Source organism: Thalassophryne amazonica, chromosome 22 (assembly GCF_902500255.1).
Source record: "Thalassophryne amazonica chromosome 22, fThaAma1.1, whole genome shotgun sequence".
In the NCBI taxonomy this organism is placed as follows: Eukaryota; Metazoa; Chordata; class Actinopteri; order Batrachoidiformes; family Batrachoididae; genus Thalassophryne; species Thalassophryne amazonica.
Window position 1 is genome coordinate 31,325,252 of NC_047124.1, and position 17,177 is coordinate 31,342,428.

A 17,177-nucleotide genomic window follows, 5' to 3' on the forward strand; every position below is an offset into this window, starting at 1 on the left:
TGCCCACTGGATCACAGGGGGCGGAGCCTGATGTGTGCCCTAAAGGTTAAAAAACATGTCAAAGAGCATTTTTTGTAACACTGTTCCAAAATACTTTACCAAATGACACTGGGCAGTTGAGTTCCACTGAGGTTTTTAAAAACCTGAATTAAGACTTTTTAGCCCTTCAGTAATTTATTTACATACCAAACGGCAAAAGTCAGCTCTAATCTAGTTTCTCTGTGATAGAAGTTACACACACGCACAGACGTACACAGACACCACATGGCTTTTAATATACAGTGGAACCTCAGTTTTAGAACTTAATTCATTCCTAAATTTTGTTCTTAAACCAAAATCAATTTTCCCATAAAAAAAGACAATGTAAAATGGATTAATCTGTTCCTGGTCCCAAAAAAGAACACTTTGTTTTTACCTTTTTAACAGCAATTCATGCATAAAAGTCAGACAAAAAAACAAAGAATATGCATAATATCTTATACAAAATACTGTACGGTAGTTATGATAAAATAGTAATTAGACAATTATTGGTAATCACTGTCACTCCTTTAGCAACATTAGCTCTCTTTATTGCCACTTTGTGGTACAGATTGAAGATTTTGCCATACCGTATTGCAAAGCGAGGTCCGACACACAGACGCCATTTTTACGTTTCAAAATGATTTCTTTCTTCACCTCTATTGTGTTTCTCACAACTTTCCTTTTCGGTTTTTCACCTTTGCCTTCTTTCATTGGCCCCATAATGGCTTCTTTACGGGCAACATCAACAAAAAATCCAACGTGCAAAATCCACAATCCTGTTGATTGTGTGTGTTCATAGAGCGTTCACACAGTAATGGCTGCAGCGTGACTTACGTGCATCTCTGCCGGAAGCCGGGCATTCTTTTTCTTCTTTGGAATTTATTGGCAGTATTCCAGCAGTTTTTCATGAACCAAGACTTTGTTCAAAAACTGGTGTAATTAAAAAAAAAAAAATATGTTTGTGAATCCATTTGTTTGCAAAGAGAGTCGTTTGAAAACTGAGGTTCCGCTGTATAGATGATTTACCGCCCCCTGCTGGAATGGCGTGTGAGTCCAGAATTTAATTATCAATGCCCACTGTTCACTGTTGTTACCTGATATTCCTAATTTCTCTCAAAATACTAGTTCTATCAGCTTTCTGTTTTTGCAGCATTCATCCTTGACCCAGAATACATAAGCACACCAAACGGCAAACGTTAGCTCGCCCTACTTTCCCCGTGGTCAAAGCCATACAAATAAACAGAGACCACTTGGCTTTTAACATATAGATGCTCCTACCTTTTTCTGCCTTTATTATCACTGTACATACATATATACAATGAAATTTGTCCCAAATTACAGGTGCACACAATCCAACCACTAGGGGCAGTGGGCAGCCACAGCCCAACATCTGGGGATCAAATCCAGGTGTAGAGACGCTGCCTTGGTCAGGGGCAGAGAAAGGAGCAGACCCTCAATAAGCAAGATTTGACTGTGGGAGGAAACCCATCCTGCCCACGGGGAGTTGTAGACTCTCATATGTTTCCCACTACAGAATCTGGAGATACGCACAGACAACGAGCCTGTATAGGATTCATTTCTTCTGAAATATATGGCGGTATTTATATTGGATTTTATTCTGTGCAACACTTTGTATGTATAATTGAAATTCTAACCCAATTACATTTTTTACCCAACTCTGATTGGTTAATCGTGTGACATCATCAGGCGTATCATATCTGTGGAACGGAATAAAATATTACATCGGTGGCCAAAGATGTATTACTCCGCACCCTGATTGGTGTTCTGATGAGATGTCATTAGTGTTGAATGTCATTCCTGTACTCTGAGTGCAACAGCGCATGTGCATTATTGTTGGGACGCGGAACTTTCGAGACTCACAATTCATCAAAACTCTGCCTGCGCACTCTGCTAGCTGTTAGCTCAGAGTGAGAGAAAGTCACGTGCCACCGCAGAAATAGGTGAATTTAAGGTACCGTATGAAAGTATTGATGTGGATTCTGATATGCTGTGTCACGTTTGATGGATTTTCACATTTGATGGATTAGTCCGCGACCTGATTGCTGTTGGAGAGACGGCTCACTGCTTCACGGTAAGCCTCGGCAACCGAATTACCTACAGAAAAATAAACTGTGCAAACGATGGAATTGGATTAGAATGGGAATAACCCCCTTGTGTCTGATGATATGTTGGACGTTCATGCTGTTATATACAGTCAAAAATATATTTTATATACGCTCAAAAATATATTTTCGACCGTATATAACGCCATGAACGTCCGACACATCAGACACAAGGGGGTTATTTCCTAATTGTTAGAAAACTAATTATTATGAATGATATTCATAATGTATCCAGGGCATCTGCCTGTTGATGAGTGTAGCTGACAGTTGAGAAGCAGAGGTAGAAGAACACACACTGTGTGTCCCATTATACCCTTCATCATTACAACACAGTGAGACATTTTCTGCAGCCAAACATTTCATCTCTTTGTTTAAAAAAAAAAAAAAAAAAAAAAAATCCCAATTGGTGATTTTTAAAGAGTACAACATGCTTAACCTCCCAACTAAGAAGAAGATAAGAAGCAAAAATGGAAAAAGATGAGCAAAGGACAGCATGTCCTGGAGGGGTGGAATGATGAATGATTCATAAATGAGTGAAGAGAAGAAGTATTAATTATTCTGCCACCTCTGGTAGAGAATCAACATCTGTCCAGCGAGAGAGAGAGAGAGCGAGAGAGAGAGAAAGAGCGAGAGAGAGAGCGAGAGAGAGAGAAAAAAGGGGAAAGACACGGAACGTAAGAAGAAGTCTGAGAGATCAGGACTTTGATACAGTTGGGTCCGTGTATGCGATGTTTGTAAAGTTGCCGTTACAGATGATCACAGTGGATTTGAAATGAAACGTGTGGACTTTTAGCGAGAGTAAAAGCTCTCCGATGCTGTGATTTGGGCAGAATGCATCTGTCCACAAATGGTGAGGCTGCAAAAGTCAAAACAGCCCCTAAAATCGTGACCAAGAGAAAGAAACAGATGAAGTGTTGCACTGGTGGGTTAAAGGTCAGCTCCTGTAGCATTTGAGGTCATCGCATTGAAAATGTGTTTTGTTTTTTAAACTTGTCTTCTTAAATGTACTAAAGCCAAAGGGTAAATACGTGAACTCGCCACAGTCGAGGTAAAAACAGTCTGCTCCCCAAAGTTGTGGTGAGCTTACGGAGAGAGAAGCAAAATATTCAGTGAAAGAATGTGTGATTACTGTCCACAAGTACTGCAGCAGAGATTAGAGCTGCAACAACGCACCAAAAGATGGAGAGACCTCAGAGGAAGTCCACAGGAGAATGTAGACCTACAGGCACAATGTGAAAAATAACTGCAAGAGCACAAGTGACCACTGGGACCACCTTTAGCCAGTGAGATGGGTGGATCCTGATCGACGGTTCATTAGACTAAGATCAAGGACAGCTGGGACACATTTGGGGGAAATGTTATTAAAAATGGGAGAAAAAAAATTAAAGGACGTCTCACATTTTTTAACATCCCAGTTAGTAAGACAACATACGAGGTCTGTGAGAAAAGTATCCGACCTTATTATTTAAAAAAAAAAACATATGGATTTGAATCACGTGTGATTACATCAGCCAAGCTTGAACCCTCGTGGGCATGCGAGAGTTTTTTCACGTCTGTCGGTGACGTCATTCGCCTGTGAGCACGCCTTGTGGAAGGAGTGGTCCAGCCCCCTCGTCGGAATTCCTTTGTCTGAGAATTTGCTGAGAGACTGGCGCTGTGCTTGATCAAAATTTTTTCAAAAACTGTGAGGCACATCCGAGTAGACACCATTCGAGAAATTCAGCTGGTTTTCGTGAAAATTTTAACGGCTGATGAGAGATTTTGGATGGTTTCTTTCGCGGAGCGGGACGTCGCACAGCGCTCCAAGGCGACGTTGTCATCCTGTTTCAAGTTGAAAACCTCCAAATTTAAGCCTCTGTTGACCCAGGACGTCGTGAGAGAACAGAGAACTTTCAGAAGAGGTCGGAATCAGCAGTTTATTCGGACATTCCACTGTTAAATGAGATTTTTTTTAATGAAAGATGTGCGGACGGAGGAAATGTTGCGTTCAAACAGGAACAACAACACTGAGGGTGACACAAGAAAGCAGGAACGTGTGAAAGAAAGAAAGAAAGAAAGAAAGAAAGAAAGAAAGAAAGAAAGAAAGAAAGAAAGAAAGAAAGAAAGAAGAAAAAGCAAAAGAAGCAGAGGAAAATGAGATGTTCATACCTGACTGCTTCTGTAATATAAAATCAAATTTGGAGAGGCCCAGACGTGGGGGTTGTTTGAGATAAGGAGGGGTCCCTGCCGTAGCCTTTTCCTGTCTTACGGTACATGCTCATGAACACACGCGGCCCATCATCATGATGTCCCAGCATGATAAGTGACCGTTCAATCCATCCCAATAGTGCAATCTGCTGAAATTAACAGTAATTACGCCACTTCACTTTCTGTGCTTTTATTGAATCCTTATCGAGGGACGCAAATGCTGGTGAGAGAAAAAGAGGGAGGGAAAGAGATGGCTTTGGAAGTCAAGTCCGTTGAGGAACATCTGAATGTGCTCACTTAAGAAAAGCTGCATTATTGAAGGGAGCTAAAAAAAGGGCAAAATGGAGGAGAAAAAAGTTGAAAGGCCCCTCCGACATCTGAGGCTTCAAGGTTTGTGATGATGGCTGATAAAAGAATGAAACCTTGAGGAAGGATTTACTTTCCGATGCAGTGTAACAGCTGTGATCCTTTATGAGTCAGAAATCAGCCTGACGGCGTGGAAGAACGGCATCTTTCATCATAACTGGACCCCCCCCCAAAAAAACTCTATCAGTAACTGTAAATAGTCACGTTATAAAGTATAAAAACGAGAGCCTACTTTCAGAGTCATTAATGGGAGTAATATTGTCTTGATGGGTACTCCACAACTTTAATGGGAATATATGGGCTGGAAGAAAAGCATTAGAAGATGCTAGAATGTTTATTAGGAGATTAAACATGTTCTCAGTGCAGTAATGAGGACGAAAACATTACTCTAATGTTCCGTGATTAACGGGAACGGCACGACGACAACCGCGCTGGATAGCAACAAACACACTGAAGCCTAGTTTTGATCAGTGATTAACGACAGAAACGTGATGACTGAGCGGGGAGCGCGTGAATTGCTTTTTAGTGTCGTGTTGAGGGCAGGGATTTATGCGCATATACTGGTGCAGGTAGAGGTGAAAATAATGAGTGTGTGTAAAGTGCTCTTTGACAACTCCAGTGGAGAAGGTAATGAGTGTATGATAATACACTCAAACGAGAACTTAATGAGGCGCGGGTAAGAAGAGTTGCAGTAAAAAGCACTGCAGCTAAAGATGAGGAAACTTCACAAACCCCTGACTGTAATACTCTGTACACCGTACCGCAAGTGGTTTCCACCTGATGTCTATTTTTGGGGTAATACCTTCTTAAAAGATACACAAACCTGCTATTATTGTCCCCAGGGGGGAAATAAAGTGTACTCCTGAGATACTATTATAGCAGAAAGAAAAAAGTGAAGAAAAATTAAACATGACGTGTCAAAAATCAAGAAAAGCACGAAGTTTTTGAGTCCTGCTTGTTACACAAAGTGCGTCTACAGCATTGCAGCAGATGCGTTGAAGAATTGTTCAGTTACTGGCACAAGCACTAAATTTGGTAGAAATACTTCTGAGAAAGCCTTTCCTTCATAAAATGCCATTAGCCACATGAATTTGTTTTTTTGTTTTTTTTTGGGGGGGGGGGGGGGGGGGGGTATAATGTTGAAGTCATTGTTTCATCTGTTCAACAGTCTATTCTGGAAGTTTCCAGTCTTTAATCACTGATATGGGAGCAAAGCAAACTCCAGCACACAGAATCTCCGTGAGTGAACCAGATAATGAAGATTTTCCAAGCAGTTCTGCCTGCCTAGGAATAAAAGGGTGAAACATTAAAATTTACTCTTTAATGGGCAAGATGAAGTGCTGAAACTTTGTGTGGAATTAAGCGATTACTGTGGACTTCAGTGACAATATGAGACTGTGGACTCCAAAGTAATCGCACCAGCAACCCTGAAAACCTGTGCCATACCACAAAACTGTCAACCCCCCACCCCCCCATCCCGCTCTCCCCAAAAAGGTTTATCCCACTCACTGGAGATATAAGGCAGGGTGCTGAAGAAGGCCTTGAGTCGGCCAGTGAGCCACTCCATGCTCTCGTGAAGGTTGGCCAGAGCCTTCAAGTCACTGACGTCTCGCAGGATCTCAGTCTGGGGGATTAACTTGTCACCAAGGTTCCCGGTCAACACCTCCGATTCTTTAGCAAATGCTGCCCTGAGTGCCAGAGACAGGACAAGTTAGTTTTGTTGTACAGACAAATTATATAACATGCATAAACAAATGGTAAACAGTAAGTGGACTGCATTTATTTAACGCTTTTCCATCTGCATCAGACACTCAAAGCGCTTTACAATAACACGCCTCGCATTCAACGCGATGTCAGGGTGCTGCCATACAAGGTGCTCACTACACACCGGGAACAACTAGGGGTATTAAGGACCTTACCCAAGGGCCCTTAGTGATTTCCGTTCAGGCTGGGATTTGAACCAAGGATTCTCTGGTCTCAAGCCCAACACTTAACCACAAGACCATCACCTCCCCTGCAGTTCACCACAAACAGTTCACCACTGCAGGCAATGCCATCAACAAATATTCTTAACATTCTGTATGCAGTTAATTTTTCCTTTTTTTTGAGTGCGTGTAATGTTTGGGGTAGCAGATTGTTCCCTTGATTTTGACAAGTGTAGCATTTCAAGCCTTGTGAAAAAGCTGTTGGCGTTTCAACAGCTTGACCAAATGTAAGGAAGCAATCGATCCATGAAGATTTTTTTTTAAAGAGGTTTAAACAGTAAACCATTTTCTTAAGCAACTGCTTCATTTACTGTTTCAGACATTTTGAAACAATAAGTTATGAAGCTTGCATTTCAAGTGTCAAATGTCCTAAAATTGCAAACTGGTTTCTTTTAGTTTAATTTATTTATATGGTATATTAAATAAAAAAACAAAATACAGCTGAACAAAGTGCATCAGCAACACATCTTTCACAGCCCAAAAATGTGTAGAATGAAACCATAACTGAAAATGAAACCGCAATTTAAACAAATTACCGTATTTTCCAGAGTATAAGTTGCACCTGTCAAAAAAATGCCTCTTGAAGAGGATAAAAAAAGAGTATATATAAAAGAGCACATTTCTTTCCTGTAATATTAGCTCTTAAATTAGGAATTTTTGTACAGCATTTATTTTTATGTACTTTAGTGCTCTGATTCCTGGTAAAGCCCTATGTCAATGTAAATTATATTAATAATAGTTCTTTTTATTACCCCCCCCCCCAAATATACTCTGGAAAACCCAGTAAACATTTGCTTTGGTGTTCTCTGAATTGTTTTATTTTCTGTTTGACACATTTTAAAATGTATTGTGAAGCAGCTGCCTCATTTTGCTTCAAGTATTTCAAAACAATGAATCATTGTTTAAGAGGGTCAGTGAATTTAAAGTTTGAACACTTCACACTGTGAATTACTGTCTTAAGGAATTCTATTATTTGGTGTTTTGAGCATTTTGAAATGCTAAATCACAACATGAAAATTCAGTAAGGTATATCTTATATATTATATTTCAATTCTAAGGTGGAACTATGTTAGTATACTAAAGTATATATAAATATCTAAACAGGAAGAGTAAAATAGAAGAGTAGAAAAGAGTAGAGTAGAGCCACTTAGGTGCCTGGTCTTGAGAACAAGGGATGGTAGGTTGAAAAGCTTTTTTATCCCATGGGAACTCTCCCTACCCACCCAAGGAGCTAAAAAAAAAAAAAAATATATATATATATATATATATATATATAAAATAAAAAGACATAAGAAAGATAAGACATCATATATATAACTGATATTTAAATAATAAAGGTAATAAACAACATATACAATAAATATGGTACTGTATAATATACAGGAGTAGGTTTTAAAACCTAAATATTAATACAGGAGAAGATTGTAGTATAGGTATCTTAGTATGTAGACTAGTAGCAAAATTAAATTATAGTTAGTAGGCTAAGCTATAAATCTGGTATTTTATTATAGAAACAGAAGCTATGATGTAATGCGTATTGGTATCTATCTAAAGTAACTCTGCTAGCATACTATAGGAAAATAAAAAGCATAACCTAAATGCTATCAAATGGAAACCTATGAACTTAGGTGCTATATGTTTAAATCTTTAAAAGAACACATAAACTGATGAATCATTAAAAACTACACCATGTAAGATAAAAATGTAAATAACAAAAATAAGATAGTTATAGTTAGAAGAGCTAAATTAGCCCTTAATAAGCCAACCCTACCTAGCAAGCTAACACGATAAACAAAAACGGTAATTAGTGTATAAAGTATAATAGTGTAGTTAAACATACAATAACGGTATTAACAAATACATGTAAAAATGAATGTGGACAAAAGTATGAATTAACGTGGGTTATCAAGCAGAAAAGAACCAACTATACTGTAAGCTACGATAAACGGTACTACAGCCGGCTAGATAAGCTAACGTTAGCTGTTAGGTATAACTAATTGTACCCCACTCCTCCATTTTTTCCATAAATATAATAATATTACAAAGGGGGGGAGGGGGGCAAGAAAAAGTAAGGCGTGTTGAAATGTATATGAAGACATGATATAGGTATCTTAGTGAAAGGATATGACACAATTGGTTCATTCGATGATTCAAAAAGCCTGTCTTACATCAGATTGTGTGGAATATTTTGAGTGGCTCTGAAATCTGAAATCCAATTCTGAGTTACACCTGTGCTGGTGCTCGATGCATGCGAGGCATGAGTGGAAACGCACCAATAATCACTCCACAATACTGGTTTATTACACCTGCGTGCAGCTGTCGCATGTGCAGGGGTTATTAAAGGATTAAGCATCTGCCAGGGACAAAGTGATTTGATTCTGCGATAAATCAGTTAAGTCAAGATCACATGCTAAGCTCAGAATTGTGGTGCAATGCTTGTATGTACAGGGGACATTTAGAATTTCTATTGTGAGAAATTGGTTACAAGTTCACCTGTGGTTACTCATAATCTTAACCACCTCTGCATCTGGACTGGGTCTGTGGGCGCGGGCCTGTGGCTGCCCACTGCTCCTAGTGGGTGGACTGTGTCTAAGAGTAATTAGGATGGGTTAAATACAATTTTGTTGTACATGTCTGTGTATCTACAACAAGGCTCTTGTTCTTCTTACAAACACTGACACAAGTTTATAATAACTCAAATAGTTTGGACCCAATATGGATCAACTTGGTGTGAGGGTCTGATATTAGCTGACAATAAAGTTGTACAGTTGTGGACAGAATTTATTAAATGTTAATGTCGCACACACAAAAAAAAAAATCATATGGTATTACCGTGCGTAAGGCGCGGGTGTTGCACTCGTCGAGTGCCCATTCTACTTTACAACATAGATTAACCACAGCTTGCTGGCTGGAGTGAAAATGTTTGCAACCGATAACGATACAAATCGAAAATAGATTTGTATCACAGATTTCAGAGTAAATGCACCAGGAACCGTTCAATGGTTTGATTTTAATGTTATAAATCAATAGAATTAAGGTTTCACTGTTACTTCTGCATCTTCAATCTCTTGTAAAAGTTCAAGGGTCGATGCAAAGCTCTTAACTTTGTGAGGTTAAAGCAAAAACATTGTCAGATAGCGGTAGGTGATACAACGGACAAACGTAGCCATTTGATCTTCAAGTTCAATTCACAGTTTAATACTTTCATACCATTTCAGAATGGAAAACCTATGCTATTTATGCAATGCTAACAACAGCTGGCTTCTTCTTTTGGGCTCCTCCTCTGCTGCGCTTGCTGCCATTGCGTCTTGCTGCCTCCAGTGGTGAAGAAAGGGAGAGCAGAGGCAGTGCCAATGTGCTGCAGTGCAGCAGTAAAAACCTGAACCTGCTTTTAATGAAATATGTGTTTGAAGGTAAACACCACCACTTTTGGCCTATTATAACTCATCATGAAAAACATGTCAAGATTTATGTCAAGCTACGTCATACTGAATCGAATTGCACCAAGCCAAATTACTCCAGAATAAAAACTATCATACCTGAATTATATGGTGGCCCATGGATGTGGACACGTGATTGTAAAAGGGAGACACATATCTCTTAAGTGAGAAAAAAAAGCCAGTTTATGCACAGGGTTCTTGAGTGGAATGGATGTGAAAATAAAAGTGTATTGGGGGGGATTGAATTTAAATACAGTCATACACACTTATGTGAACAACGGTTTACGGAATCAGCGTCGAATTAAGGCCTTGCCCTTTATAGTGATGCACAAATGTTCAAAGCAGTAGAACAGGAGGATCAGATCAGATGTTTCAAAAAAAAAAAAAAGAAACATACAAGCGTTGGGGGGGGGGGGGCACACAGAAACAGCATGAGTACAGGAAATATATACGAAAAAGGAGAGACATGAACATTCACACAGCGATGGAAACATCAAAGGACGGACAGAAGACTGGAATTACACAGTGGAAAAACAAAAAAAGACATCAAAAACCGTTTCTTTGTATTTTTTGTTTTGTTTTATTGGATAAGTGACTTCAGAGTCTGTTGTGAAAAATGTGCCGGAATACACGAGATGTTTAGCGGATGACAGAGTGAACCGGATCCCTTCAAGATCAAGACCCTTTGAACGCCGTCATAAAAATAAATAAATAAAAGAATAAGACGTGCGCACACCATCTGTGCATGTGGAGCTCACCACTGAGGCTTTATTAAAGCCTTGTGTTGCCAGTCATGCGGAAGCTAAGCCCCCCCCTTTCATGGTGATGAAAATATTTACGACTTTCAAATCAAATCATAAAAAGCCTTATGGTCTCCTTTTTGCTATCTCCTGCTGCGTGCACGTCTGCCTGCGTGTGTGTCGGAATGAGAGAGAGAGCATGAGGGAGATTACACACACGACAGAACGACTTTCTTTGGCCACATTTCCAATTTATTTATTTAGTTTACTATTCCGTTCGGATGAGCTCCAGTGTTCCCTGAAGAGTGCGCACGGTGAAAGGCAATTTCGATAAGAAGGAACCCCTCCCCTCCCCGCCCCCCTCCTCCGCCGAGTTTCCTTATATTTGCCTCGTCTGTTCCGTTTCCAGCACACGGACTGTTTAAAAGAGCAATCATGACTTCTTTTATGGGTTCATCAGAGTCAAAAAGAGGGTTTAATAATGTGTAGTCAAAAAAAAAAAAAAAATAATAATAATAAAAAGCTGGAAGAAGGGTTTACTCTTGTGATTGTTCAAGTGTGCTTGTACGTGTGTAATTTCCACACTTGTTTACTCGGTGAAAGGGTGTAATTTATTACTGTCGCTATAACAAGTGCAGCCGACGTTTTGGACACACGGAAATTCATATATGAGAAAATGGGCTGTGCACATTCCGCCAAATACGTAAACACGGACAGGTATGGATTTAAAGAAAAGTTAGCAAATTTAACAAAATTAATAAAAAAAAAAAAGGCCCATAATAAGGACTCGGGTCATCACAACAGATTCAGGGCAGCATGAGCGATGGAATATTATCCTTCCAATAATATTCCCTCATCTGTGACATTTTAGTGACATTTTAAAATGTCTGTTAAAATAATTGAAATCTGGTCACGATGTCCTACAATACATGCATCATTTTTAGGCTATTTATTTATGTTGTTAATGTAAAGTTTGATAGTTCAACAGGGAGAATTGTGGTTGTATCAATGTGAACTTTGCGAAAAGCTTCACACACGCGAGGCTGTCTTTCACAGTTTGCAATCACAACAGTAACGCGTTGCCTCTCCACTGGCTGTGATTTCACCATGAATGCATCAAAATAAACACAGCCATCACTTTAAAAACTGGTCACCATTACACAAAAATCACACTTATGTACACTTAATAATTTGAATAATAATTATTCGCAAATAATTCGCGGTTCACCTGCGTGCTGATCTGTGCAAAGCGGTCAGTATATGGATCTGCTGGAAAAGCTCCAAAGCTCCTAATGATGCGAAAAAATAAATAATTTCGCCACTTTGGAAGGAAAAATTGGAATTGTCCAATTTGGACAAGGTTATAGGGTATCTGAGAATTCCGAACATGTTTTACTTGTTCTGAGGTCTCAAGACAAAGACTGACAACCATTAACGTCGAGGGCGGCAATGCGTTACTTCTAGGGTTAGCCATGGTGCGTGGTGCTGGGCGGCCACGCCCGGCACTGCAAATTTCCATCTGGCTCTCAGGTTCAAATTGGCTGTGCTGCCGAGCACAGAATTTCTGTATCTGAAGATACATTCAGAAATTTGGTTTATTTTAGAGTTGAAAGGCTTCGTGTTCCCAAAAAGCGCCGAGTTTGAAAAACAGCAGATGCGTGAGTGATCAGAGCAGGCACTCCAGAGAGAGAGACAGAGAGAGAGAGAGACAGAGAGAGAGAGAGAGAGAAGGGGTGGAGAGGAGGAGGGGCACACAGTGCCAGTGAAAGAGGAAAGTGGAAATCTGATTCACAAAGTTTTACATTTAAAAGAACAAGGTTTGTCAAATCAGTCCAGGTTCAGCTCTTGTTCCAACAAGGTAATTAGGTGTTATATTGTTTAAAAAGATAAAGTAATGCAATCCCACACAAACTGTTGAAAAAAAACTGTCAGGTTGACAGAAAAACTGCCTGCTTCGCTGGATTAAAAACTACTGTGTCATTTTTGAAGAAGAGAGTAAATGCTACGTCCATTAAATATTGTGTTTTTAACATTTTCATTATTTAATTTATTAACTTAGATTGACAGAAATATGCAAAAAAGAACTTTGATCTTACAAATATTACAACATAAATATAATTTTTTGTTCATTATTCTTGCGTTCAATGCATCTAAAACCTCTGAAAATTAGTTAAAATAAGGGTTGCCAAGAATGTTTTAAAGGTGTAAAACCATATAGCTTTGGGGGGGAGGGGGGATCCAGGGGCCCCCAGCCCCCCCAAGCTATGAGCTGTGATCACATAATTTACCTGGCACTAAAATGGGCCTAGCTAGAACCCTGGGTACTTCGTATGTTTACTGCATATTTTATGCGGGCCGTGGTCTCAGCTGAATCACTGATTTAGTATACAGTGGTTCCTCGCTATAACGTGGTTCACCTTTCGCGGCCTCGCAGTTTTGTGGATTTTTTTTTTAGTGCAATTTTGCATGCTTCTTCTTCTCTTTTTTTTTTTTTAAACAGCGCATTGTGTTCTGTGTCCTTATCAGGCGGGCCAGTCGCGGCACCGGTCAGCATCACCGCGAACATGGCATGGGTGTGTTCTGGTCTACAAATATTATAAAATCAGACACACAGCGCTGTAGTATCAGCATCAACTTTCCAAAGTGCACAGCGGCCACCAAAGCTCCCTGAGTTGAAGCAGTAAGCTGAGGTTTTTTCATTTATTTTGCTTAATGTTGTTCACTTTCCTTGCGTTTGTTACGGCATATATTGTTTACTGTATCAGTAACAACATCGCTTAATGTTGCATCCTCACATGACAGATATCCTGATTGTGCATCGTCGGTTGGGAACTAGCAATGACATTTGTGCTATGCTGTGCACTGTATATATAATGAGGCCTGTTGTATTTTCACAGTAATGTTGCTGAATTTGTAACTACCGGGTAAAGTCCTCTTCGTCCTCTCTCTTCTGTCGGATCTGTCTGGGTTGGGCCATGTTGGCCCAGTTCGGGAGAGACTGCAGCAAGCGACTGATGTCCTCATCTTTGGACCAGGAAGCACTGATGGTCAGCTTCTCCCCACACTGGACTATACCCCTGAGAACACAAATACACACAGAGTGACAGATAAACTCACATGTTGAAAAAAATTACATACTATACGAGGTCTATTAGAAAAGTATCCGACCTTATTATTTTTTTCAAAAACCATATGAATTTGAATCACGTGTGATTACATCAGACATGCTTGAACCCTCGTGGGCATGAGAGAGTTTTTTCACGCCTGTCGGTTACGTCATTCGCCTGTGGGCAGTCTTTTAGTGAGGAGTCGCCCACCCTCTCGTCGAGTTTTTCATTGTTTAGGAATGGCTCAGAGACTGCTGCATTGTTTGATCAAAATTTTTTCAAAACTGTAAGGCACAACTGAGTGGACACCATTCGATAAATTCAGCTGGTTTTCGGTAAAAATTTTAACGGCTGATGAGAGATTTTGGTCTGGTAGTGTCCTTTAAGGACGGCCCACGGCGCCTGACGGCGATCTGCGCTTCGAGGCGGCAGCGTCTCGCCGTTTCAAGTTGAAAACTTCCACATTTCAGGCTCTGTTGACCCAGTAAGTCGTCAGAGAACAGAGACCTTTCAGAAGAAGTCGGCATGAGGAGTTTATTTGGACATTCCATTGTTAACAGACATTTTGTAATGAAAGAACGTGCGGGCAGAGTCGCATGTCGGGCCGGACCCGACCGCGGGGGGTCGCGACAGGAAAAACACCTCCGTTGGAAACCTTAACGGGCAAGTTGGAACATGCCCAAGCTGTTAAACAATTTCTCAGTTACTCACTTGCTGAAAGCCATCAAAAGCCGCCTGAATTTTACAAATGGTTTTCAACACGGAGGTGTTTTTCCTGTCGCGGCTTACACAGATTTTCCGAGACGTCACGGAAACGACTCGGCAAATTTGCGCGCACGTCTTTCATTAAAAAATGTCCTTAAACAGTGGAATGTCCGCATAAAGTCCTCATGCCGGCCTCTTCTGAATCTTCTCTGTTCTCTCACGACGTCCTGGGTGAATTAAGCCTTAAATTAGGATGTTTTCAGGTCGAAACAGGCCGACGACGGCGCCTGGAAGCGCTGCAAGACGTCCCGCTCCGTGGGAAGTCCTTACACCGACAGAAACACCCCATAATCTCTCATCAGCCGTTAAACTTTTCACCGAAAACCAGCTTAATTTCTTGAATAGTGTCCACTCGGATATCCCTCACAGGTCCAGAAAAAAGTTTGATAAAGCAACGCGAGCCGTCTCGAGCTGCGTGTGAAACAAAGGAATTCAGCTGAGAGGGCGGGACCACATCACGCATGTGCACGAGGGTTCAAGCATGATTGGTGTAATCGCACGTCATTCAAATCCATATAGTTAAAAAAAATAAATAAATAAAAGGGTCGGTTTATTATCTAATAGACCTCGTATACATACACATTGGATAGAGAGGATTCTGCTATCCAGTTGAGTTAGTCATAAATCTTAATGCTGTGTGGCATTCATACATATATGCTCATAAATTCACACAGATTTTTGCATCCACAATTAAATAAACAGACACATACATTCTAAAAAAACAATTTTGACGGCAGTTGCAAAAAGGACTTGCAAAGAATGTACAAGCCCATTTGGGGCATGGCTGAGCACAGGCATGAAGCAGTGGGAGAAGATGATAAAAAAACATGATTACAACAGGCTAAAGAGGTAAAGCCATCAGATTCATAAGAAACTTTTATTGCGTTCAAAGTGCATTCATCAAAATAGAAAACAGACTACAAAACGAGTTAAAAATTAAAAGGGGGTAAAACAGGGATGTGGCCTTGGTCTAAGCGTATTCCACCTGTACACAAAAATGATATTCATAAACATTAAACATACACAAGATGTGAGATAAAAAGGACAGAATATAAACAATCTCCAATATGTAGACAGTACTGTAATATTAGCTGAAAGTCAACAAGAACTTCAAAGAATACTAGATCACGTGAATAAGGCAGGGAAGGAATTTAACATGAGGATGTATCCGAAGAAAACAAAAGCTAGGGTCATCTCACAGCATGAATCAGTAAAATGCAAAATCAGGATAGATGACAACATCAATGAACAAGTACACAACAAACAGAAGATGGGAAAAGTAAAAAAGACACTTTGAGAAGAATGTCCATCACAAGAACTGTTTGACAAAATGAGAAAGGTTCTACGTGAAAGAGATATGAATACTACACCCAGAAAAAATGATCCTTAAACGCAATGTATGGTCTCCTTTGAGAAATCTGTGATAATGGCAAAAGATCAAAAACACTACCAAGTCTTGAACTCCAACCCTCGGGAAACAATGGATGGGAAATGACGAAGAAGAAGAACAATCTGCAAATTTGAGGAGTTGGCTCACATTTAGGAGAGAGGAAGGTCTGCAACTTCCTGTATTCTCAGCCATGTTTACTGTTATTGTCTTTGTCAAACGACCAAAGAACCAAAAGACCACAAAAATCAGTTTGTATTTTATCACAATAATGTGGAACATCAACTTAAATCAAATCAAAGAAAAATTCAGTGCAATAAATGGAAAAATCTTGTCTGATGTGAAGAATATTTGGTAATCCTTGATAAAAATTTTAATAATTTATCAGAGAATGCCTGTACTGAATTTGTTTCCCAACACTCCGTAAGAAAGTAGCTGAGACCAAATTATTGTCTTAAAAGAGGGGCACATGCCTGAGTGAGAAGAGCGCATGGACGAACAGTTAGAGCGTTCAATTATGGGAAAAAGGTCACTTGTTCGAATTCCACTTGGACCAATTACTGGAAACTCTGTCTACCCTGCTGCAAATTCAGAGATGGGGAAGGTGGAGTTGGTGAAGGGAGCAGAGATGGGCACCACCTTTCATACGCCTAGAGCCGCAAAGAAACCGTGGGACTTCAATATCCACCGCCCCTACGGCTATCAGGCTAAGGGACTACCTCACCTTATAAAACTTCAGTCCAAGTGCAGCTGGCAAACAATCCTTTGTCCAAACACGGTATGTAGATGAAAGGTGACATTGGAATTGCCAAGTTTGGGCCAAGTCAAGGCGACTGGAGTCTCAGGCATGATATTTGATTTGCAACCTGATTTGGACTGCTCTTGGCAGACATATGTTGGTAGAATCCTGATTTGCTGTGGCAGGGTCAGTCAAAGATCAATCATTCATGTGAAGGTCAATGTAACTGGGGTCAAGATCACTGAACTCAAAGCTCAGATATCCACCAGGCAACCGATTGTGTTGTTTACAAGAAAATTCTATCGTAAACAAAGGGA

General features: G+C 40.1%; 1 protein-coding gene across 1 annotated transcript in view; it reads right to left on the reverse strand.

Moving 5' to 3' along the window:
* The window catches only part of exoc4 (exocyst complex component 4), a 318,954-nt gene that overhangs the window by 81,133 nt on the left and 220,644 nt on the right, over nt 1–17,177 (reverse strand). The window contains 2 exon segments of the mRNA XM_034163907.1: nt 6,207–6,385; nt 13,784–13,939. Of these exon segments, the coding sequence (XP_034019798.1) occupies nt 6,207–6,385; nt 13,784–13,939 (335 nt within the window).